This window comes from Coregonus clupeaformis, chromosome 27 (genome assembly GCF_020615455.1).
Source record: "Coregonus clupeaformis isolate EN_2021a chromosome 27, ASM2061545v1, whole genome shotgun sequence".
Lineage (NCBI taxonomy): Eukaryota > Metazoa > Chordata > Actinopteri > Salmoniformes > Salmonidae > Coregonus > Coregonus clupeaformis.
The window spans coordinates 8,602,528-8,629,015 of record NC_059218.1 but is presented as its reverse complement, the minus strand read 5'-3'; the positions used below and the strand labels follow the sequence as shown (position 1 = coordinate 8,629,015).

Genomic DNA, 26,488 nt, shown 5'->3' with positions numbered 1-26,488 from the left:
TCCCTACAAAGATTTTCTATGGGGTTGAGATCTGGAGACTGGCTAGGCCACTCCAGGACCTTGAAATTGTTCTTACGAAGCCACTCCTTCGTTGCCCGGGCGGTATGTTTGGGATCATTGTCATGCTGAAAGACCCAGCCATGTTTCATCTTCAATGCCCTTGCTGATGGAAGGAGGTTTTCACTCAAAATCTCACGATACATGGCCCCATTCATTCTTTCCTTTACACGGATCAGTCGTCCTGGTCCCTTTGCAGAAAAACAGCCCCAAAGCATGATGTTTCCACCCCCATGCTTCACAGTAGGTATGGTGTTCTTTGGATGCAACTCAGCATTCTTTGTCCTCCAAACACGACAAGTTGAGTTTTTACCAAAAAGTTATATTTTGGTTTCATCTGACCATATGACATTCTCCCAATCCTCTTCTGGATCATCCAAATGCACTCTAGCAAACTTCAGACGGGCCTGGACATGTACTGGCTTAACCAGGGGGACACGTCTGGCACTGCAGGATTTGAGTCCCTGGTGGCGTAGTGTGTTGCTGATGGTAGGCTTTGTTACTTTGGTCCCAGCTCTCTGCAGGTCATTCACTAGGTCCCCCCGTGTGGTTCTGGGATTTTTGCTCACCGTTCTTGTGATCATTTTGACCCCACGGGGTGAGATCTTGGGTGGAGCCCCAGATCGAGGGAGATTATCAGTGGTCTTGTATGTCTTCCATTTCCTAATAATTGCTCCCACAGTTGATTTCTTCAAACCAAGCTGCTTACCTATTGCAGATGCAGTCTTCCCAGCCTGGTGCAGGTCTACAATTTTGTTTCTGGTGTCCTTTGACAGCTCTTTGGTATTGGCCATAGTGGAGTTTGGAGTGTGACTGTTTGAGGTTGTGGACAGGTGTCTTTTATACTGATAACAAGTTCAAACAGGTGCCATTAATACAGGTAACGAGTGGAGGACAGAGGAGCCTCTTAATGAAGAAGTTACAGGTCTGTGAGAGCCAGAAATCTTGCTTGTTTGTAGGTGACCAAATACTTATTTTCCACCATCATTTGCAAATAAATTCATAAAAAATCCTACAATGTGATTTTCTAGGGAAAAAAATCTCAATTTGTCTGTCATAGTTGACGTGTACCTATGATGAAAATTACAGGCCTCTCTCATCTTTTTAAGTGGGAGAACTTGCACAATTGGTGGCTGACTAAATACTTTTTCTCCCCACTGTATTGCATGCATTGTCTCTGTGTCAAGTTTACAAAATATCATTTCAAGTTGATCAAAGTTTCATATATTCAACTTCTCAGACGTATTCAGATTCAGTTTTCAAATTCAGTTCTCTAAATTCAGATTCAAAACCAGAGACAACATCCTGGCCTTGAGCGTTCTTGGATGGACACTTCTAATGTAACTCTATGGCAGCACCCAAGGGGCTTGAATTTTTCGAGCTCTACCCCTAGATATTGCAGTGACGTAGTGTCCCCATGAGTGACAGAACACTGAGCCAATCACGGCACAACTAGAGAACATTACCAAACCCTACGCTCCGTATTTTTCAGAAAGCACTGAGCTAGGCTGAAACACCTGCATTTCTTACTCAAAAAAGCAAAAAAGAGACCAAGTTTGAATGAGGCTTTATTAACTCAATTATTTTTTGGGGTTGTTGTTGTTTGCAAACTAATATGTGACACGGGGGGCTCTGCCCCACTTGCCCAAAATGACGGTATCATTTCTAATCCCCTTTATTATTATATTTGTATATGTTTTCCATCATTATTATTTTCCCCTAACCCTACCACCCCAGCCCTAATTGGAGTAAAGTAATGGACAACAATACTTAGACTTATAATTCCAGCTTATACGCTATACAAAAAAATTTACACAACATGTAAGGTGTTTGTCCCATGTTTCATGAACTGAATACATAATTTACTGAACCAAAATATAAATGCAACATGCAACATTTTCAAAGATTTGACTAAGTTACAGTTCATATAGGGAAATCAGTCAATTGACATAAATTCATTAGGCCCTAATCTATGGATTTCACATGACTGGGCAGGGGCGCAGCCATGGGTGGGCCTGGGAGGGCATAGGCCTACCCACTTTGGAGCCAGGTCCACCCACTGGGAAGCCTGTCCCAGCCAATCAGAATTAGTTTTTCCCCACGAAAAGGCTTTATTTGAGACAGAAATACTCCTCAGCCTCTCCACCCCAAAAACAATGTTGGAGGCAGCTTAGGGTAGAGAAATGGACATTCAAATCTCTGGCAACAGTTCTGGTGGACATTCCTGCTGTCAGCATGCCAATTGCACACTCCCTCAAAACTTGAGACATTTGTGGCATTGTGTTGTGTGACAAAACTGCTTTTTATTGTCCCCAGCACAAGGTGTACCTGTGTAATGATCATGCTGTTTAATCAGCTTTTTGATATGCCACACCTGTTAGGTGGATGGATTATCTTGGCAAAGGAGAAATGCTCACTATCAGGGATGTAAACACATTTATGCAGATAATTTGAGAGAAATATGCTTTTTGTGCGTATGGAAAATTTTGGGGATCTTTTATTTCAGCTCAAACATGGGACCAACAGGTTGCGTTTATATTTTTTTTCGGTATAGTATAAATTAATATGAACTTGTTGGTACTGCAGAAACATTGATGCACTCCCAATCAAGAGGTTGCAAGTTCAAATCCTCAAAGAATTAATGTATAATCTATGTCAAGTGTCCTTGAGCACTGCTAGTTTTACGCTGGTGGTGATCATTTGCCAATTATTTACTTGATTCTAGGCAACTTTTAGCAAAGTGCAGAAATGCATTCTTGTCAATAAGTTTGTGGCCATACTTCTTTCACAGATCAGATTATTTTTTACACTAAATGAAATCAGAATACAGCAGCATGCTGCCATTTTATAGAAATAACACCTTTAAGTTTTTGTATATATTTACTTTATTTTTACTGCAACTTTAGGCAAAGTGCAGGAATTCATTCTTGCTAATCTCCATAATGTCCACAGACCTGGTGGTGCAGCAAGAACTTCACACATCTAGCAATCAGGAATTTGTGAGTTCAAATCTCAAGTGAGGTGGAGTCTCAAGTAATCAGCAGCATTAACACCTGAATTTAGATCTAAAAATAAAGTAACTTGTTGTAAATTTACCATAATTTCACCACAACTAGACAAAAACCTCCAGGGGACCATGACACAATGTTCTAAGGACATCCTAAAAAAACTTCCTTGGGACAACCCTGGAATAAACCAGGAACTAGACAAAACCTGCAGGTACCATGACTGTTTAAATTGAATGAATGTAAATCATGCCTTTCAAAGTAAAATATTCAAAATTACATTTCATGATAGCGCACGAGATCACGTGTTCACATGTGAAATTCTTTAGGTTTTTCCGTAAGGCTTACACTAATGTATCTTCAAAAACCTTGCAATTAGCATTACAAGTAGAAGTAGAACTGACCAATACTGTTGGTTCTCTTAGGGGAGTTCAGCTGTGTTTTGGCAACCTTGTGCTGCATGAACGGACTGTTTCATTATAATGCAATCAATGCCACATGCCCACTGATTGGAATTGTACACAATACCAATTACAGATGAAATGATTCCCACTAAAAAGGTGGCATTGTTGTCAGTGACGTGATGTCTGTGAAGGACGTTTGGGATCGGTGCCCTTGTGGAGTGTATTTGAATAGATGTTGTGACCAACTATTGTAATTTCATAATGCTGTCTGTATTTGATACACTGGAGTTAAGCCCTGATGGTATTTGTAGGGTGATACTGTGCACACTAGTGGTTGCTTACACACATTCCTAGTCAGACAATCATTAGGCTCACAGAAGTAGATACACAGTAGTAATATAGTCATAACACATACAGTCCATGGTAGTCACAAAACATACACCGTAACAAATGTCCTGTAGGTTACTGCACTGTAAATTTGCTGTACATTTACAGCAATTTATTAGTGTAGTCAACTCTACGCAGTAGAACGTTCTGTAATTCCAAGGTTAACAGCAGACCAATAAACCAAATAAAATATGTATATTTTATAATCAGTCCTATTATAAATTACAGAATCAAACTGATGGGATATGCATGTTATGAAAAAGGATGGAATACTTTTTTATGTGGTTTCATCCCAAATGGCACCCTGTTCCCTATATAGTACATTACTTTTAAGGGAATAGGATGTCATTTGGGACCTGGACCGACGTCAAAATGAAACATCACAGAAAATACAAATTAAACACACCTTATCCATTCCTAATGACTTCTTTATAAAAGTTTAACTTCATTCTGTCTGGTTCTTCACCTTGCCGTCACAGGGGAGAGAGTTTTCTCCTCGTTACACTGTGACTGAAAGGGAAATTAGCAAGAAATAAAGAGAAGCCGTTCCCCTAACAGAGCAATCAGTATGATAATTCACCAGCAAAATGCCTCAAAAATTATAATTTAGGAGGAGCAGAAGCAGTTTAAATAACTCAACAATAGCATTGAATTAATGTGGCTGGCTAGGAAGACCACACCTGAGCGTTTAAGTTTGAACCAAGGAAGACAATGAAAGTCTCTGTTGTTTAGGAACGTCTCTATCTGTGTGTGTGCCAAATGGTACTCTATTTCCTACATAGTGCACTGCTTTTGACCTGGTCAAAATGAGTGCACTATATACGCAATAGGGGGCCATTTGGGACGCATCATCTGTTTAATTATTCTCAGTAAGAGTCTGGGAGAGAATCTCCAGGGCTTTAATTAGATAGTGAATTAAAGCTATGTAAATGTAAAGTGTGTGTGTGTGTGTCACTCTGTGTGTGTGTGTGTGTGTGTGTGTGTGAATTCAGATGGAAGCTGATGTTCTTTAAATAGAGCTGTGTCGCATCTGCTAGTTTATTTCTAAATCTCTTTCTGAAGAAGAGAACGAACACAAAGCCGTTCTTTGACATTTTATAGTTAAAACTCTGAGACGTTCTTTTACCTGAGGGATTGGAGAGTCTGTGGAGAGAACTGCCACTGTCTGTCTGAGCGATAAGGTGTGGTATTAATTCTCACACTGGTATAAGCTGCTGCTGCTTCTGTATGCGCGTGTGTGTACGTGTGTGTCTGCATGCATGCATGCTTGCAGGTGTTTATTGTGTGAAAGTGTTTGTGCAAAGTCTGCGAACGGAACGTGTGAACGAGTGAGAAGCACCCTAGAATCTGCTGATGCTCTGAGAAACTCAAAGCCTGGTAGATCCACCTCCTGTTGAGTGAGACAACCCAAACTAAGCAGCTCCTCTACCCAGTCCCATGCTGGGCCGTGTCCCAAACTGCACCCTATTCACTACAAAGTGCACTACCTTTGACGAGAGCATGATGGGCCCTGTTCAAAAGTAGTGCACTATGTAGAAAATAGAATGCCATAACTGGGAGTCAACATTACTGAATGGTAATGGGGCTTTTTCACCAGGGTTTGCTGTCAAATTAGGCCTCTTCGTTAGCCCTCATCAGCCCTCTCTGTCAGAGCACACTGAGACCGACAGAGCTGGAGGATTAGTAGTGAATTAAAATCAGACTGAGCCACTAGACGTTAAGTTTGGTGGGGATTAGATAGGAAGAGAGAGTGTTGAACTCTATTTCTGATGAGGTGCGTCTGAGAAATACCATTGGCTCCTGTTAGCCTGGGTGCCAGTCTTCACCACTATCTTGCTACTTATGGAATAGTTAAGCTAAACATGCACTGTAACAAATTACTAAAGTACTGTATTACCTGTTTTGCTGTATATTTACAGCAGCATACTGGTGTATTGTGGGAAAATATTGTGGGAGGGGAAAGAATTGTTGGCTAGTTAACATATTTTGAGGTGTGCCTTGTAAGTGGCTACTGTATATTTGTTTGACGCGATAGTAAGAATGCTGTACCAACTGAACTGATATATGGTAGTATTTCGCTAATATTTTAATGTACACTACCGTTCAAAAGTTGGGGTCACTTAGACATTTCCTTGTATTTGAAAGAAAAGCTATTTTTTTGTCCATTAAAATAACATCAAATTGATCAGAAATATAGTGTAGACATTGTTAATGTTGTAAATGGCTATTGTAGCTGGAAATTGCTGATTTTTAATGAAATATCTACAAAGGCGTACAGAAGCCCATTATCAGCAACCATCAGTCCTATGTTCCAATGGCACGTTGTGTTTGCTAATCCAAGTTTATCATTTTAAAAGGTTAATTGATCATTAGAAAACCCTTTTTCAATTATGTTAGCACAGCTGAAAACCGTTGTGCTGATTAAAGAAACAATAAAACTGGCCTTCTTGAGACTAGTTGAGTATCTGGAGCATCAGCAATTGTGGGTTTGATTACAGGCTGAAAATGGCCAGAAACAAATAACTTTCTTCTGAAACTCGTCAGTCTATTCTTGTTCTGAGAAATGAAGGCTATTCCATACGAGAAATAAAGCCAAGAAACTGAAGATCTTGTACAACGCAGTGTATTACTCCCTTCACAGAACAGCGCAAACTGTCTCTAACCAGAAAAGAAAGAGGAGTGGGAGGCCCCGGTGCAAAACTGAGCAAGAGGACAAATAAATTAGAGTGTCTAGTTTAAGAAACAGACGCCTCACAGGTCCTGAACTGGCAGCTTCATTAAATAGTACCCACAAAACACCAGTCTCAACGTCAACAGTGAAGAGGCGACTCCGGGATGTTGACCTTCTAGGCAGAGTTGCAAAGAAAAAGCCAGATCTCAGACTGGCCAATAAAAATAAAAGATTAAGATGGGCAGTCTGAGATATGCTATTGCTTAAAGAAAAAAATAAGTTTTTCGAAACATGTTTGGTGTTCACCAAAAGGCATGTGGGAGACTCCACAAATATATGGAAGAAGGTACTCTGGTCAGATGAGACTAAAATTTAGCTTTTTGGCCATCAAGGAAAATGCTATGTCTGGCACAAACCCATCACCTCTCATCACCCCGAGAACACCATCCCCACAGTGAAGCATGGTGGTGGCAGCATCAAGTTTTCAGTTTTTTTGTCTGATTTCTTGTTTGTTTCACCCCAAAAAATATTTTGCATCTTCAAAGTGGTAGGCATGTTGTGTAAATCAATCAATCAATTTTATTTTATATAGCCCTTCGTACATCAGCTAATATCTCGAAGTGCTGTACAGAAACCCAGCCTAAAACCCCAAACAGCTAGTAATGCAGGTGTAGAAGCACGGTGGCTAGGAAAAACTCCCTAGAAAGGCCAAAACCTAGGAAGAAACCTAGAGAGGAACCAGGCTATGAGGGGTGGCCAGTCCTCTTCTGGCTGTGCCGGGTGGAGATTATAACAGAACCATGCCAAGATGTTCAAAAATGTTCATAAGTGACAAGCATGGTCAAATAATAATCAGGAATAAATCTCAGTTGGCTTTTCATAGCCTATCATTAAGAGTTGAAAACAGCAGGTCTGGGACAGGTAGGGGTTCCATAACCGCAGGCAGAACAGTTGAAACTGGAATAGCAGCAAGGCCAGGCGGACTGGGGACAGCAAGGAGTCACCACGGCCGGTAGTCCCGACGTATGGTCCTAGGGCTCAGGTCTCTCAGTTGGCTTTTCATAGCCGATCATTAAGAGTTGAAAACAGCAGGTCTGGGACAGGTAGGGGTTTCGTAACCGCAGGCAGAACAGTTGAAACTGGAATAGCAGCAAGGCCAGGCGGACTGGGGACAGCAAGGTGTCAGCATGCCCGGTAGTCCTGACGTATGGTCCTAGGGCTCAGGTTCTCAGAGAGAGAAGAGAGAACGAGAGAATTAGAGAGAGCATACTTAAATTCACACAGGACACTGGATAAGACAGGAGAAGTACTCCAGGTATAACCAACTAACCCCAGCCCCCCGACACATAAACTACTGCAGCATAAATACTGGAGGCTGAGACAGGAGCGGTCCGGGAGACACTGTGGCCCCATCCGAAGAAACCCCGGACAGGGCCAAACAGGAAGGATATAACCCCACCCACTCTGCCAAAGCACAGCCCCCGCACCACTAGAGGGATATCCTCAACCACCAACTTACAATCCTGAGACAAGGCCGAGTATAGCCCACAGAGGTCTCCACCACAGCACAAACCAAGGGGGGCGCCAACCCAGACAGGAAGATCACGTCAGTAACTCAACCCACTCAAGTGACGCACCCCTCCTAGGGACGGCATGAAAGAGCACCAGCAAGCCAGTGACTCAGCCCCTGTAACAGGGTTAGAGGCAGAGAACCCCAGTGGAGAGAGGGGAACCGGCCTGGCAGAGACAGCAAGGGCTGTTCGTTGCTCCAGAGCCTTTCCGTTCACCTTCACACTCCTGGGCCAGACTACACTCAATCATATGACCTACTGAAGAGATAAGTCTTCAGTAAAGACTTAAAGGTTGAGACCGAGTCTGCGTCTCTCACATGGGTAGGCAGACTGTTCCATAAAAATTGAGATCTATAGGAGAAAGCCCTGCCTCCCGCTGTTTGCTTAGAAATTCTAGGGACAATTAGGAGGCCTGCGTCTTGTGACCGTAGCGTACGTATTGGTATGTACGGCAGGACCAACTCGGAAAGATAGGTAGGAGCAAGCCCATGTAACGCTTTATAGGTTAACAGTAAAACCTTGAAATCAGCCCTTGCCTTAACAGGAAGCCAGTGTAGGGAAGCTAGCACTGGAGTAATATGATCAAATTTCTTGGTTCTAGTCAGGATTCTAGCAGCCGTATTTAGCACTAACTGAAGTTTATTTAGTGCTTTATCCGGTAAATGAAATGGTACAAACCCCCCAAAAATCTATTTTAATTCCAGGTTGTAAGGCAACAAAATAGGAAAAATGCCAAGGGGGTGAATACTTCCGCAAGCCACTGTATTTAATGAAGCTGCCAGTTGATAACCTGTGAGGCATATGTTTCTCATAACTAGACACTCTAATGTATTTGTCCTCTTGCTCAGTTGTGCACCGGGGCCTCCCACTCCTTCTTCTATTCTGGTTAGAGGCAGTTTGCGCTGTTCTGTGAAGGGAGTAGTACACAGCGTTGTACGAGATCTTCAGTTTCTTGGCAATTTCTCACATGGAATAGCAATCATTTCTCAGAACAAGAATAGACTGAAGAGTTTCAGAAAAAAAGTTATTTGTTTCTGTCCATTTTCAGCCTGTAATCAAACCCACAATTGCTGATGCTCCAGATACTCAACTAGTCTCAAGAAGGCCAGTTTTATTGCTTCTTTAATCAGCACAACGGTTTTCAGCTGTGCTAACATAATTGAAAAAGGGTTTTCTAATGATCAATTAGCCTTTTAAAATGATAAACTTGGATTAGCAAACACAACGTGCCATTGGAACATAGGACTGATGGTTGCTGATAATGGGCCTCTGTACGCCTTTGTAGATATTTCATTTAAAAATCAGCAATTTCCAGCTACAATAGCCTTTTACAACATTAACAATGTCTACACTATATTTCTGATCAATTTGATGTTATTGTAATGGACAAAAAAATAGCTTTTCTTTCAAATACAAGGAAATGTCTAAGTGACCCCAACTTTTGAACGGTAGTGTACATTAAAATATTAGTGAAATACTACCATATATCAGTTCAGTTGGTACAGCATTCTTACTAACGTGTCAAACAAATATACAGTAGCCACTTACAAGGCACACCTCTAAATATGTTAATTAGCCAACAATTATTTTCCCTCCCACAATAGTTTTCAGCTGTGCTAACATAATTGCAAAAGGGTTTTCTAATGATCAATTAGCCTTTTAAAATGATCAAATTGGATTAGCAAACACAACGTGCCATTGGAACACAGGACTGATGGTTGCTGATAATGGGCCTCTGTACGCCTATGTAGATATTCCATAAAAAATCAGCAGTTTCCAGCTACAATAGACATTTACAACATTAACAAAGTCTACACTGTATTTCTGATCAATTTGATGTTATTTTAATGGACAAAAAAATTGCTTATATTTCGGAAAAAATGACATTTCTAAGTGACCCCAAACTTTTGAACAGTATTGTATATAGGGGTAGATCAGAGTGACAGTGGGTCTTAAACCTTTAATGGTTGAATATTAAACCACGTCCTTTGATTGGTTTTGCCCTGTAATCACAGCCAGTTTGTAACATTTTAGGTTTCTAGAAGAGCAAGTGATATAAATCTGCAAATGTTCATAAATATTCTGTAAAATAAAATACCTAACAGCCAACCTGCTTGCACTAATCCAATGTAATTACAGTAAAATACCAATATGATTACAGTAGCATTAACTTTTTGTACTGTGTACTGTCATTGCTTTGCATTTTTCAGTAACTTAGAGAAGTTGGTGCCAAGTTACTGTAAATATTAGAGTAACATAATTTGCAATAGCCAGAGATCGGCAAATATACATTGAAAAGGTACACTATATATACAAAAGTATTTGGACACCTCTTCAAATTAGTGGATTCGGCTATTTCAGCCAAACCCGTTGCTGACATGTGTATTTTATCAAGTACACAGCCATGCAATTTCCATAGACAAACATTAGCAGTAGAATGGCACCGTCATAGGATGCCACCTTTCCAACAAGTCAGTTCGTCAAATTTCTGCCCTGCTAGAGCTGCCCTGGTCAACTCTAGGTGGTGTTATTGTGAAGTGGAGACTTCTAGGAGCAACAACGGCTCAGCTGCGAAGTGGTAGGCCACACAATCTCACAGAACGGGACCGACGAGTGCTGAAGCGCGTAGCATGTAAAAATCGTCTGTCCTCTGTTGCAACACTCATTGCCGATTTCCAAACTGCCTCTGGAAGTAGCGTTAGCACAAGAACTGTTCATCGGGAGCTTCATGAAATGGGTTTCCATGGCAGAGCAGCCGCACACAAGCCTAAGATCACCATGCTTAATGCCAAGCGCCGGCTGGAGTGGTGTAAAGCCCGCCGCCATTGGACTCTGGAGCAGTGGAAACGCGTTCTCTGGAGTGATGAATAACAATTTAACCATCTGGAAGTCCGACGGACAAATCTGGGTTTGGTGGATGCCAGAAGAACGCTACCTTCCCAAATGCACAGTGCCAACTGTAAAGTTTGGTGGAGGAGGAATAATGGTCTGGGGCTGTTTTTCATGGTTCGGGCTAGGCCCCTTAGTTCCAGTGAAGGGAAATATTAACGCTACAGCATACAATGACATTCTAGACGATTCTGTGCTTCCAACTTTGTGGCAACATTTTGGGGAAGTCCCATTCCTGTTTCAACATGACAATGCCCCCATGCGCAAAGAGAGGTCCATACAGAAATGGTTTGTCAAGATCGGTGAGGAAGAACTTGACTGGCCTGCACAGAGCCCTGACCTCAACCCCATCAAACAACTTTGGGATGAACTGGAACACACACTGCGAGCCAGGCCTAATCCCCCAACCTCACTAATGCTCTTGCGGCTGAGTGGAAGCAAGTCCCCGCAGCGATGTTCCAACATCTAGCGGAAAGCCTTCCCAGAAGAGTGGAGACTGTTATACATGTAGTAGCAAAGGGGGAACCAACTCCATATTAACACCCATGGCTTTGGAGCAGGCATACACATACTTTCAGTCAAATAGTGCATTTTGTTAGAAATACAGGATAAGATGAAGACCAGTGTATCCTTAACTTCAACAACATTCCCAGTAACGGTTACAGAAATGTTTTACTGCTATGACTGTGAAATGTTTTTTTAAAAATCAACCTTAGTTTAAAACACTGACTCTAAGTCGCTCTGGATAAGAGCGTCTGCTAAATGACCAAAATGTAAATGTTAAAAATGAACACTTGCGAAGCATACAGCTGGGTTTTATTCTAATAAGCTCCGCCCTCAAACTATGTGTATTTTGATCCAATTTGGCCTTGCTTGGGTGCGGCAGTCATTAGAATAATACCCAGAAATGTTAATTTTTACATTGACATTTTGGTCATTTAGCAGACGCTCTTATCTGTCGCGCTTCATGAGGCAAATGGGGGTCACATCAGATATTGACTGGTTTTCTGATCCATGCCCCTACCTTTTTTCTAAGGTATCTGTGACCAACATACATATCTGTATTCCCAGTCAATTGAAATCCATAGATTAGGGCCTAATACATTTATTTCAATTGACTGATTTCTTTGAGATCTTTGAAATTGTTGCATGTTGCATTTATATTTTTGTTCAGGGTATATATCTATATATGGTCCCGTGTAACTCAGTTGGTAGAGCATGGTGTTTGCAACGCCAGGGTTGTGGGTTCGATTCCCACGGGGGGCCAGTATGAAAATGTATGCACTCACTAACTGTAAGTCGCTCTGGATAAGAGCGTCTGCTAAATGACTCAAATGTAAATGGCAAGTACATGTAACAGAATTACTGCTGTTGTTGGCAATAGCTACCTGCATTTTAAATCTGCAACAGTTTACTAACCGCTGTGCTTCCAGTAATTCACTGTAGATTCTAGGAATACAGCATATTGTACTGTTCCAGTAATATGCTGTAAATGTGTGTTATAGTAAAGGTCCTGTAAATCTACAGTTGTTTACTGGCTTCTGTGCTGACAGTAATTTACTGTGCATTTACAGTAATCTACTGGCTACTGTGCTGCCAGTAATTTACTGTAAAAATTACAGGATTATTTTTACAATGTGTTTGACTTGACAATGAGTGACAAGTATTTGGCAAGACATCACAAAAAGATCTGGAACCAGGCTACATTGACACCTGTTGCTGCTTGAAATATCAACAAAGCAACACAGTTGTGAACAGTTGATCTCTTGCTTATTTAGGTTATCTTATCTTGTTTCTGCACTGCTACAGTATATAATTAGGGCATTATTGCATATCTTCACTGTGACCTCAAACTATTGGAGGCTGTTCCCATCGCATACAGTTAAGTAATCATATCTGATTCGTGCCATCTCAAGACACAACCTCAGTTTGATGCTACAAAGCCTGCGGAAAATCAAGCTTTAGTTTCATTTGTTCTCTTTCAAATCTCTTTTCATCCTAAGAAAACACTCGTAACCGTAGAATGTGTTTTGAACACCAAAGCTAGAGGCTGGTTTGTACTGAGCTGCAGTCCCCCACTGTTAGTCTGTCATCGCTGTACTGTAGTGTGGTTTCCACTGAACCAGCTCAGAGTGACAGGAGTACCCAGGTCGGTCGGGAGGGAGGCGTGTTCCTGTTCTGCTCTGGCTGTCAGTCTCTTCATGCTGTATCTTTGATCTCAGGAGTTTTGGCCTGGAAGCACGATCAGTCTACACACCAGCGGAAAACAAGAAACAGGAGGGGGCAAGGATGTGTGGAAGGAGGAATGGCAACGCCTTCACTCTGTCTCTTTGTCGCTCTCGCTCTCGCTCTGTTTCACTCTCACGCTCAATCTCCTAATTAGAGTTCATTGTGAGACAGCCATGAAATGCCTGAACTGAAAGAGACTCACTGAGTGAGTCACATCACAGCCTGTGATGTAAATTATTGGATTTTGTTTATTTTGAAATATTGAGTTTTCAATCTTAACTATGGAGTTGGAATGGAGTGAAATTGATCCATAGCCAGCCGAAGATTGTATGATCGGGACTAGATGAGTCTTTCATATAGAGTTCCTGTCATGGGAGCTTCCAAACCCAGTGACTGGGGCGTGTCCATTCACACACACAAGCCTTGACAAGTGAGGACATTTTGCCGGTCTTCACAAGGGAAATGGCTATTTTAGGGTTAGAATTAGGGTTAGCGTTAGAATTAGGGTTAGGGATTAGATTTAGGGTTAGGTTTAGGAGTTAGTGTGTGTGTGGGTGGGTGTGTATGTGTGCGTGTGTGTGTGCGTGCGTGTTTGTGTGTTTTTGGTTTTACTATCCTTGTGGGGACCAGAAGTCCTCACAAGGATAGTAAAGGAAGGACAATTCAGACAAGTGGGGACATTTTTTAATTAATTTTTTATTATCAAAATGCGTTTTTTGGCAGAATTGCCTTCTGGAACATGTGAACTTTCATGTGTCTTAATAACAAACGTATATGCCATCTGTAAATACGAATACAATTGCTAAATTACTACTTGGCAGAGATAATGAATGGGCTGGACATGCCGAGAGATGAGTTCGGATTGGACTGCCGTGTAGCATCTTCTGTCTATAAAATGAGCTGCTTGTTATGTGTAGATAATCCTTATTACTGCAGCTTAAAAAAAACAATATGTATATAACGTTAGCCATGGACAACTGCAAATGTGTTGCTACTGCTTTCAATAACATTGCTTCCCTGAATTTATCAGGTGGTATCGACAAAGGTCAGTGGGAAAAAGTTGTGATGGACTACTTTCTGGAGGACGATCGTGCCATGCTGACTCTCTCAGACAATGAGGAAATCCCTGATTTAGGTAAAAACATTTTCATTGAACCAGACATTGTGGAGTCTTCTGATGACAGTGATGGGGAAGAAATGGCGATCAACAGTGTTGTTGACAAGGAAGAAGTTGACAGAGTTTTGAAATCATTGGAATGCCTGGTGGAAGCAGAGTATGATCAGGAGATTAATACAATTCTGGCATTTGATTGGAAATGCAGAGGGAGTCCGGATTACATCTTTAAACTAAGGGCAACCATGGCATCCGTGACAGAGAGGGAAAAAGATCTGATGATTCTTATGGAATTGCACACGGTCAGTGTGAACCAGAGTGACTTGACACAACGGGCGAAGCAAGCTGTAGAAACAAAATGGAAATGACACAGGACGTCTTATTTAATGAAAGGGGTTGCAGTCTGCCGTGACGCGTTCATCCATGTATACGGGTAAGAGTCTAGCTACATTTTCTGTGTACTAATTTTATCTCAGAAAGCCATTTGCATTGCTAGTTGTAGCCAAATGCTAGCTAAATAGCTAACATTGAACCAATTTGGTTAACTTTAGCTAGCTATGACAATCGGTTTGTATTGCTAGTACTCTATGGATTGGGATTATGGTTCATTCTTCAGCTAGCTACATGTCTAAACAAAAGACCCCAAGTTAAAGTCTACTGTTAGCTAGCTTGCAAACGTTATCTGGCTGGCTGGCTAGCTAACGTTACGTGTATGATCTGTGTAGTAATATTATCTCAGAAAGCCATTTCCATTGCTAGTTATAGCCTAATGTTAGCTAGCTAACTAACATTGAACCTAGTTGGTTAGCTTTAGCTAGCTATGACAATCAGTTTGTATTGCTAGTACTCTATGGGTTGGGATTATGGTTCATTGTTTAGCTAGCTACATGTCTAAATAAAAGACTCCCCTTCGCCAGATGATTACATGACCCATCAAGTTAGCCAGGCTTGTCTGGCTGATTACAACCATCTGTTGTATAATAATGCTCAAATATTTGTATCTGGAATTTGTCTTTCAGCATCAGTAGAACACGCCTGACTCTCCTCCACCAGTCATAGAAGGAGACTGGAGGATGGTACGGTGCTGGTGGAAAGCTATGGGTGGCAACAACACCTGACTCCATACTTCAGGCCGTTGCCACAGATCAAACAGTACCAGCACTTCAGGTGAATATTATTTTCATTGCTTTGTATGAGGTTATTCTTCTTATTTAAACTTGGGAGGTGAATTGATGTTATGCAAGTTTGCAATGTCTTAATTTGTTTGTCTATTTTCCTGTTTTACAGCTTCAATACTCTGGAGCTTGGTGTTGTTGTCGCCAAGGAGTGTTCAGACTCAGTCGGGACCAGGTTTCAGCTGCTGCGCACCGTTGACATCCTTCCTCCCATAGATGGTCTGCCTGTACAAGCACCACTTGGAATGGACACAACTAGTCCAACTTTTCTTTTTGAGAAGATCAGGGAGTTTTGCGACGAAGAAGCCATGCACCAAAGTCAGGGCAGGACAAAAACAGGCTCTCCGAAAATAGATTCCCTTGTTCATGCGTGGTGCGGACAGATCCGTTCATCACTGGGGGCGAGTTCCCAGTCATCCGGACAATCTGCAGTGCCTCTATGCACATTCACATGACTCTCTCCTAACACACACACCATACATTGCCATACGTTGTCACTACTATTTTATTTTCTATCCTGCTGCTCAGCCACTTTACCCCTGATTGCAAATAACTACCTCATCTATCACTGATATTGTTCTTGATATTGTTCTTGTACATACTGTATATTATTTTGTTCATTCTCTACTGGCATCGACACTTTTTGTTATATTGTTTTATATTGACACTTTCTATTTTTGAGATTGCTACTACGCAGATATGCAAGTAACCATTTCACTGTACCGTTTGCAACTTCTGTAGAGACCCATCTACTTAGCAAGATGTGGCTGGGGGTTATAGCATTTCTTTGACATGACCCATCAATTTAGACTAGCGTGTCTGAGTAAGCGTCATCTAATATTTACAAAATATCTTTAGCTGGACACTTTCTTTTTTTTATATTGCTACTATGCAAATATACAAGCCACCATGTCACTGTACCATTTACACCTTCTGTATCCTGTGCATGTGACAAATAAACTTTAATTTTATTTGATATAGTGTGAACAACATGACCTGCACCGAAGTCAGATTAGGATATAGACTTATTGTAGGCTACTACTTTTACCACTTTTAGTCTTGAAATCTTTACTACACTACTCACTCAGTTTAGCACATGGCCTCATGTGAATCCTTAAAGAGATGGGTGGGGCTAAGGCTTAAGAGGGTGTGAAAGATGTTGAATGGATGTAGACAAAGAAGAGCTCTCCAGTAGGTGTACCAAAACATTCAAGGGCCATTTTCTCAAAAGTGGGGTTACAAGTTTATCAACTTTCAAAGCAGAATTACTCTCCCATTGTTCCTCAAAAGTGTATGATACACCATTTTGTAGCTCTGAGTCTTTGCTTTTATCCAATGTAAAAAAACAAAAAACATTGCCAAATTTGGTACATCAATCAAAATCGATGCGGACAGTCACATTTCGCCGGTCTCCAAAAGGAAATAGGCTATTTTAGGCTTAGGGGTTAGGTTTAGGGTTAGGGTTACAATTAGGGTTGGGTTAGGTTAGGACTTAGGTTTGGGGTTAAGGTTAGGGATAGGTTAAGGATTAGGTTTAGGGTTAGGGAAAATAGGATTTTGATTGGGAATCAATTATTTGGTCCCCAAAAGGATAGTAAAACAAACGTGTGTGTGTGTGTGTCTCTAACAGAATGTGTGCTTTAAGTAGTTTGTGAGGACTCGGGAGTGAGAGCAGTGCTGTCTTTGATGTTATGTGACAGACCATGGGTTAAAGCATCCAGACAGAGCATCCTGCTGCACTGTTGGGACTTCTCACTTACTGTAGCAGGTTGACTTCTGGGAACTGGCTGGTGGGCAGGGACATTAAGTGTGTTCCGGTTTTCCTTTAAGTCACACGGCACAGTACGAAGCAGATGCTGCTCCTGCTTCTAAAATGAAATCACTTTGGTGTGGGGGTTTTCTCAAGGCAACAAGGGGGTCTCTCTCCCTCAGGGAGTGGCTCTGATCGGTCAACTCTAACACTCTCCTTCCCTTCCTATCGCTCCTTCTTTGTCCTTCATTCGCTCTCTCACTCTCTTTCTCTTTCTCCACCTCCCTCCCACACTCTCTCTCTCTCTCTTGCTCTCTCTCTGTCTGCAGGGTTGAAGCAGATCCATGCTCTCTCCATCCAGGGTAACTATGAGTTGAGGATTGACCTGGAGGACTTTGACAACAGTACAGCCTATGCCCAGTATGGGACCTTCGGAGTTGGCCTGTTCTCTGTGGACCCTGACGATGATGGATACCCACTGACCGTTGGAGATTACGCCGGAAACGCAGGTACATGCTTATATCTGACTGACCAGTTGTTAATCAATAAAGTATCTACCTAATGAACTCTCATCTTCAATGAACATTTTACATTGAAGTTTGATTCAAATTATAGATTGGGTTGTTATAGACCCAGACATCGAGGTCGCCCAAAGCAAAGTTAAGCTGCACTTAAACACAAATGTAGAAGCCCCAGATTTCCTCCTAAAATACTTATAACTCAACAATGCATTGACTCTATCTATAGTCAAATCTGCTGTGTCACCTGCAGTAGTTTATTTTTAAGTGCAGAGGGAATGAGGTATGGAGTGTTTGGTTTGGTCCCCACAGCGTGGACAGACAGGGACAGAGAAACAGGGACAAACTATATGTGTCTGTGTGTATCTGTTCCCCAAACATCACATCTCAGCCGCAGTCCCGTCACCGTCAATAAATTACTACACAATTAATTACTGTGGTTGACCAGCAGCATAAACAAAACACTGCCAGATGCCTGTCACAACAAATCATCAATTTAAAGAACCTTTGGGGAGTGGAGTACTGAGAACTCAGCACAGCTCACAGAGATAGAAGAGGGACAGATGAGAGAGAGATGCAAGGATAGGAAGAGGGGCTAGAGAGGAGAGGAGGAGGGAGAAGAGAGAGGGGTGTAAAGGAGGTCACAAGCAGGTTTTGCAAAAAGAGAGTGTTATTTAAATGGCTTGTACACACAAAAGAATGATGATTCTAAATAGTACCAGATAGGGGTTATTTGGATTGTAACCATAACATAACCCTTTTTTGTGCTATATAGAACCTTTCTTTGATACTCTGTAAATAACCATTATAAAAGGTTCTATATAGCACAAAAAATGGTTATGTTATGGTTCTGTATGGTTCTTTATAGAGCCTCTATCAATAATGGTTCTATAAAGAACCTTTCTCAGTCTGAAAGGTTCTTTGTAGATCCTTTTGAAGAACCATACAGGATTTTTATTCTGGTCAGCCAAATTGTTAAAATACCATACGTGTTATTATTGTATTGACAAGTTGAATCAATTAAGCTACCTTTGGAACAGCTGGGGGTCGCTGAAGAGAGAATTGAGAAACACTGACTAATTTAGTCAACCGTTTTCAATTGACACAAGGCCATGCGTGAGTCTTTCACAAGACACTGTCACTGGCCATAGCCAGATATAATATGTGATGGCATAGCACAACATATTAGATAAACTGGACATTTAAATTATCACTAAAAGCGCAATGAACCATTTGTGACTCGTTTCAGGAAACTAGGTGTATGTCGTGGGTCACTACATCACAGGAGAGCCATTTGAATGTATACCTTTTTTTTAAATACAAATGTGTGTTTTTGGCAGAAATGCCTTCTGGAACATGTGAACTTTCATGTGCCTTAATAACAAACGTGTATGCCGTTTGTAAATATGAATATTTTGTTTAATTACGAGCCTAGTTGGTTTAGCCACAAAAAAAGACAGAAATGCCGAGAAATGAGTTCGGATTGGTCTGCCATATAGCACGCTTCGGTCTATTTGAGCTGGTCAGTATTTGTAGGTAATTCTGTCTAACGTGGATTTATTTTTAAATGTATCGTGTAGTTAAACTGCATAAGTGTTGCTCTCTACTTTCTGGAGGACCGAGTTTTGAAATCAGTGGAATTAGAGTATGATAGCTAAGGAGATGATGAAAACACCTGTCTCCGGATTACATCTTCAAACTAAGGGAGACGCGTCCATCCATGATGTATACGGGTAAGATAGTCTAGCTAGCTACATTTTCAGATATTACACGTTTCTAATTTTGACAGAAAGTGGTTTCATTTCAAGTTAAAGTGTACTGTTAGCTAGCTAGCTAATGTTAGCTGGCTGGCTCGCTAGCTAACGTTACGTGTATGATCTTATGATTTGTATCTCAGAGCCATTTGCTTTGCTTTGTTGTAGTCTAATGTTAGCTAGCTAACATTGAACCTGGTTGGTTAGCTACCTGCAGATTCATGCAGGGTAGTAACGTCATGAGTTGGGATTATGGTTAATTGTTTAGCTAGCTAGCTACATGTCTTAACAAAAAACTCCACTATGTAAGTATCCATTTCAATAGAATGTCACTGCGACAACTGTTGATAGACATAGCTGGTAAATTCGCTCTGGCTATTTACTCCGATTTAAGAGCACGGGTAAGATAGTCTAGCTAGCTACATTTTCAGATATTACACGTTTCTAATTTTGACAGAAAGTGGTTTCATTTCAAGTTAAAGTGTACCATAAAGTATGTGGTTAATTATTTACCTAGCTAGCTAGCTACGTGTCTTAACAAAAGACTCCATTATGCAAGTAACCATTTCGGGTGCGTTCGTAAATTCAGTCTGAGTATGCCAGAGCGCAGAATAACTGATGAATTTACGAACGCTCAACACCCGTTGAATGTGGCTGGTGTCAGTAAACGTCGCAAAAAAACATAATTCAAGTGTTGCCAGCAGCACAGTTAAAGTCACCAACGCTCTGGATAACATGAAAACAGCCTAACCAGCTTTGCCTATGGCGAGTGAAATGGTCATTGGGGTGTTCTCTCATTTGTGTCTTGAAGTAGCTAGCAAGCTAGCCAATGTTAGCCAGTTAGCTTGGGTGCTTGACTGCCGTTGTGAGGTCAGAACGCTTGGATCAACTCTACTCGTCGGCCAGAGCACCCAGTGTGCGCTCTGAACGTTCTGAGAGCGAAACAAGATGGGTGGGGCTAAAGCTTAAGAGGGTATGAATGATGCTGAATGGGTGTAGACAAAGAAGAGCTCTCCAGTAGGTACCAAAACATTCAAAGGACATTTTCTCAAAAGTGAGATTACAAGTTTATCAACTTTCAACGCATAATTACTTTCCCATTCTTCCTCAAATGCAGTGTATGATATACCATTTTGTAGCTCTGTGTCTCTGCTTTTATCCAATGTAAAAAACACAATTTCAAATTTTGCTACATAAGACCGAATCAAGGCGGTCGGTCACATTTTGTGAACTGTAAAGGACCATTGAAGAGCTCAAAGGGTTATTTGAGTCATTATGATTCCACATAGAACATCACCCTTCCTAAAGAACCCTTGGGGAACCCTAATGTTTTAGTGTGTAAAGCTTGTATCCACTCTTCCTACTGCAATGCCACTAACCTTCAACTGACAGCGTGCCTGTTGGACATTTGAATCCCACTGCAGCTTGCAAGCCTCCCCCTCATACCATCCCCCTTAGTAACACTATTATTGTTGTTATCACACACACACACACATTTTCTCTGATCTGAGGGGTATCCTACGAAGCAGGTTTGAGGAGTTACAGTGCCTTGCAAAAGTATTCATCCCCCTTGGCATTTTTCCTATTTTGTTGCATTACAACCTGTAATTTAAATTGATTTTTATTTGGATTTCATGTAATGGACATACACAAAATAGTCCAAATTGGTAAAGTGAAATGAAAAAAATTACTTGTTTCAAAGAATTCTGAAAAATGTATAACGGAAAAGTGTTGCGTGCATATGTATTCAGCCCCTTTGCTATGAAGCCCCTAAATACGATCTGGTGTCACATAATTAGTTAAATAAAGTCAACCTGTGTGCAATCTAAGTGTCACAAGATCTGTCACATGATCTCAGTATATATACACCTGAGTCTGCAACACCACTAAGCGAGCGGCACCATGAAGACCAAGGAGCTCTTCAAACAGGTCAGGGACACAGTTGTGGAGAAGTACAGATCAGGGTTGGGTTATAAAAAAATATTTGAAACTTTGAACATCCCACGGAGCACCATTAAATCCATTATTAAAAAATGGAAAGAATATGGCACCACAACAAACCTGCCAAGAGAGGGCCACCCACCAAAACTCACGGACTAGGCAATGAGGGCATTAATCAGAGAGGCAACAAAGAGACCAAAGATAACCCTGAAGGAGCTGCAAAGCTCCACAGCAGAGATTGGAGTGTCTGTCCATAGGACCACTTTAAGCCATACACTCCACAGTGCTGGGCTTTACAGAAGAGTGGCCAAAAAAAAGCCAAAAAATAAGCAAACACGTTTGGTGTTTGCCAAAAGGCATGTGGGATACTCCCCAAACATATGGAATAAGGTACTCTGGTCAGATGAGACTAAAATTTAGCTTTTTGGCCATCAAGGAAAATGCTATGTCTGACACAAACCCAACACCTCTCATCACCCCGAGAACACCATCCATTTTTCATCGGCAGGGACTGGGAAACTGGTCAGAATTGAAGGAATAATGGATGGCGCTAAAAACAGGAAAATTCTTGAGGGAAACCTGTTTCAATCTTCCAGAGATTTGAGACCGGGACGGAGGTTCACCTTCCATTAGGACAATGACCCTAAGCATACTGCTAAAGCAACACTCAAGTGGTTTAAGGGGAAACATTTAAATGTCTTGGAATGGCCTAGTCAAAGCCCAGACCTCAATCCAATTGAGAATTTGTGGTATAACTTAAAGACTTAAAGAACCAGCGGAACCCATCCAACTTGAAAGAGCTGGAGCAGTTTTGCCTTGAAGAATGGGCAACAATCCCAGTGGCTAGATGTGCCAAGCTTATAGAGACATACCCCAAGAGATTTGCAGCTGTAATTGCTCAAAAGGTGGCTCTACAAAGTATTGACTTTGGGGGGAGGAGGGTGAATAGTTATGCACGCTCAAGTTTTCTGTTTTTTTGTCTTCAAATTGGTAGGCATGTTGTGTAAATCAAATGATACAAACCCCCAAAAAATCAATTTTAATTCCAGGTTGTAAAGCAACAAAATAGGAAAAAAGCCAAGTGGGGTGAATACTTTCGCAAGCTACTGTAGTTAACTCTGAGTTCAACTCTTGATATCCGGTCATACGAAGTGGCTCGGCCTTTTAGCCAGGTACATTTCTATGGCAACGAATCCTTCAGAACTAACTTTCTCCGGTGCAGGCTAACTCACGGCTAACTCCACTTACCCTGAATGAAATGACTGAGCCGTGAGTTGAGGACCAATGAAATCAGATTCCCTTCCTCTTGCAAATATTTAGTCATCATCCCCTTCATTTGAGGACAATGACTGATTAAATATTGTATTCATCAATTAATGACAGAATGCATTTTAAATGTTATGCATTGTAACACTTTTGTATGACTTAAAAAATATATATTGATAGGAGTGGGAAAAAAAGGTACTTGTGCATTGATAAGCAACCCAAAGACGGCATTATCAATAAGTAATAAAATAAAGACGGCACTTCTAAAAGCTTATTTTACACCATAGCCTGCTGAATTTGCAAGATAACTTTTCTTTCATTTTGATTTCGACACAAATGAAAATGTGGCACTGACTCGTCCATAGATTGATGTTTCAGCTCAGTGTTCGACTAGCCAAGCGCAACATGCACACGCAGTTACAAGCCTGAGAGTTAGCGGCAGGCGGACAAACAATATCCACCGTCGTAGTACGGGTGAAGCCTGAGCTGGAATGTGAAGCTAACTGAAGCTGATTAGCTTTAGAAAACCCTGAGTAGATCTAGCTTGCATTGTTGGATACCCCTCTGGGCTCAGTAGACAGGTGATCATTGTAGCTGAAAGCAGCTGGATTCTAACGGTGTTCAGTGGAGCCCCTCGTCCCATCCACTTCCCTTCAGCCAGACAAGGTTACACTGAGCGGGCTGCAAATGAGACGCTAAGTGCTTCTAGCCTGGTTCCTCTCTCGCTCCCATTGTTTTGTTTTATCCGGCAACCATCACCATGTTGTCACATTGGGTTGGGGTTGTATGTTTTTATATTTTTTGGAATGTTTAGCCGTAGAGGCTCTCTGTGTGAATGCTGAAACGCGCCCAGTCGGAACTGGTGGCGCCCGAGTTACTGTGTAAAAATTGAATTGAGAGTGGTATACGGGAATAGGAGTTTGAAGGAAGGGGAGGGGTGAGGTCCTGTGTAGCTCAGTTGGTAGAGCATGGCGCTTGCAATGCCAGGATTGTGGATTCAATTCCCATGGGGGGCCAGTATGAAAAAATGTATGCACTCACTAACTGAGGTCGCTCTGGATAAGAGCGTCTGCTAAATGACTAAAATGTCATGTGATGTGGCTACACCCTGCCTGGGCAATTAAGGGCTTTAGATGCCCTGATGAGTTGCTAGCGAACACCTCACCGCTGGAGAGGAGTGTTTTCCTCTCCTCTGTCAGTAAAATAAATGATCTAACGCTCATTCCTCTATCCCCCTCTGGTCACAGACACACCATGAAGCATTACAGAAAGGGGGAGTGAGGGAAAGAGAGAAAAAAAACAGACAAACAGGGAGAGTGATAAATAAAACCAAATATCATTTTGTTCACCAAAAGCCTGAAAAAATACATAATTCTTTGAAATCGTTGATTTTGTGGTACAGAATGACATCACTCAACATTCCCATGTGTAGTGCCACTGACAGTAAGCCAACCACCCAAGTGTGACATTCAGCTCAAAGCCGTAGCCTATAGCTAGCAGTGTCCCATGTACCTCTCTTCAGTTCTATTTCTGTAAATGCTCCCAGAGTATTTTTAGATGCTGCTGTAGCTTCAAAGCTCCTCTTTAAGTGTGTGTGTGCGTGCGTGCGTATGTGCACACAAAGTGACAGTTGTTCGGCTCGTTAGGGAGGTGATATTAAAAGCAGAAGAATAAAAAGCCTTTTGATAAATGAACAATAAACCGTTGTAACCCTGTGGTCTGTGTAATGAGGACTGATCTTTAGAGAGGAGAGGAGGCCTCTCTGATCTCACGTCATTTATGGAAGTGATTGATTGTTCCTGAGTCATTTGGAAATGAATTAGGAATGCAATGCGCTGTCTGATGTAAGAGGGCTCTGGTCAAAGACATTGGTTTAGCTAGGAAAGACCAATCAAAGCCCTGAAGATTTGGAATCAATTGTATTCTCTCTGAAGCCTCTTCTATCGCTCAACCTCTCTTAATGATCTATTTCTCCTTTCTTGTCTTCCAATCTATCCCCTATTTCTCCTCTGTTCACCCTTGTCCATTTCATTTGACTGTGTGTGTGCATGTGTGTGTAAATATGGATGTGTGTGCATTTGTACATGAATGCAACATGGATGTGTCCTCCACCCATCCAATCCTCCCCCACCCTGAACCACCCACCCTCCCCACACAGGCGATGCTCTGCTAAAGCACAATGGGATGAAGTTCACCACCAAAGACAAGGACAACGACCACTCGGAGAACAACTGTGCCTCCTTCTACCACGGTGCCTGGTGGTACCGTAACTGCCACACATCTAACCTGAATGGACAGTACCTCCGCGGGCAGCACACCTCCTATGCCGACGGCATCGAGTGGTCCACCTGGACCGGCTGGCAGTACTCCCTCAAGTTCTCTGAGATGAAGATACGACCCACTCGCGACGAGAGCAAATGAGAAAATTAGGGAATAAAAGAGAGGAAAGGAATTTGAAAGAAGAACATGCTCATATGAATAAATATAAAAACCACACACTCAAAAAGACAGCTATAGGCTGTAGTTCTTGTTCAGCTATTGTTTACTGACTGACTAATATGATGGACATCTTTGATTGGTTTACTACTATTCTCTACTTTTTTCTGTGGAACCCTCATCGCCCTCCCCTAATCCCTCGTCGCTCGTTGCCTACTGGTGTTGTGCTGAGGCTTTTTGTGCCCCCCACCCCTATTATCCTTATACTTTATCACTATCATTAGGAGATGTGATGCCATGGCTTTTGAGTGTTTCCTTCCTGACAACGATCACACCGCAACACGAAATTAGTCTGACTCACACTTTTACTTACATCTCTCTTTCTCGCTCCATCTTCGTGCGTCATTTATATCTAGTCATCAATCAATTATCTGTCTTTTCTATCTGAGCCTTGACCTGGACCTCTCTCCTGTGATAGTTGCGCCCTGTAGCCAGTAGTACTATTCCCACAGTCCTTTGCCGCGTTGTTGCCAATCAGTGAAGCGTGGCATTACCGTTTGACCTTAGAACAAGTGGCTGAGTCTGAACAGGAGATGTGACATTACAGCTAGGACACACACAAACCCCTGTCCCCTGAAGCTACAGTATGAACATGACACAGCAAAACTCAGTCTGTCACCCAAAGGGACCTGGCTGGATTGGCCTCCCAGTCAGGAGACATGCTAGAATGGCACAACCCACAGTACCTCACCACCCACGGTACTGCTTACGCATCCCTTTATTACAGATATACTCTGTAGGATAACAAGACAATGGAACAGCTGTAACGGTGTAGAGGGAACGGTTGAAATAGAAAGAGAGAGAGAGAGAGAGAGAGAGAGAGAGAGAGAGAGAGAGAGAGAGAGAGAGAGAGAGAGAGAGAGAGAGAGAGAGAGAGAGAGAGAGAGAGAGAGAGAGAGAGAGAGAGAGAGAGAGAGAGAGAGAGAGAGAGAGAGAGAGAGAGAGAACCGATCAAACAGAGGAGAGAGCAAGAGAGAGACAGAGGACAGATCAAACAGAGGGGTGAGAAGGGAATTGCTAAATGAAAAGGGGAATAAGATAGAGAGAGAAAAGAAGGTGGAGATCAAATGGAGGGGTGAGGGAGAAGGGTTGGGTAAATGAGAGGGAGCGGATATCATTAATCTGACTGAGGCCATTAGGGAGCATATTGGGCACTTTGTCTGATCAGCATGCCAGCTGATCACCAGCCAAGTTACTGCTACTACAGAGCCCCAGATGGTAACTCCTCTGTGTGTGTGTGTGTGTGTGTGTGTGTGTGTGT

The 26,488-nt window shown here is 41.9% G+C and overlaps 1 protein-coding gene across 2 annotated transcripts in view; it reads left to right on the top strand.

Moving 5' to 3' along the window:
* The window catches only part of LOC121541498 (fibrinogen C domain-containing protein 1-like), a 218,481-nt gene extending 192,417 nt beyond the window's left edge, over positions 1–26,064 (top strand). For both annotated transcript variants that reach the window (XM_041850556.2, XM_041850555.2), the window contains 2 exons: positions 17,582–17,761; positions 24,890–26,064. In XM_041850556.2, the coding sequence (XP_041706490.1) occupies positions 17,582–17,761; positions 24,890–25,152 (443 nt within the window). In that variant the 3' untranslated portion in view covers positions 25,153–26,064. The remainder of the gene's footprint in view (positions 1–17,581; positions 17,762–24,889) is intronic.
* Positions 26,065–26,488: the final 424 nt, after the last annotated feature.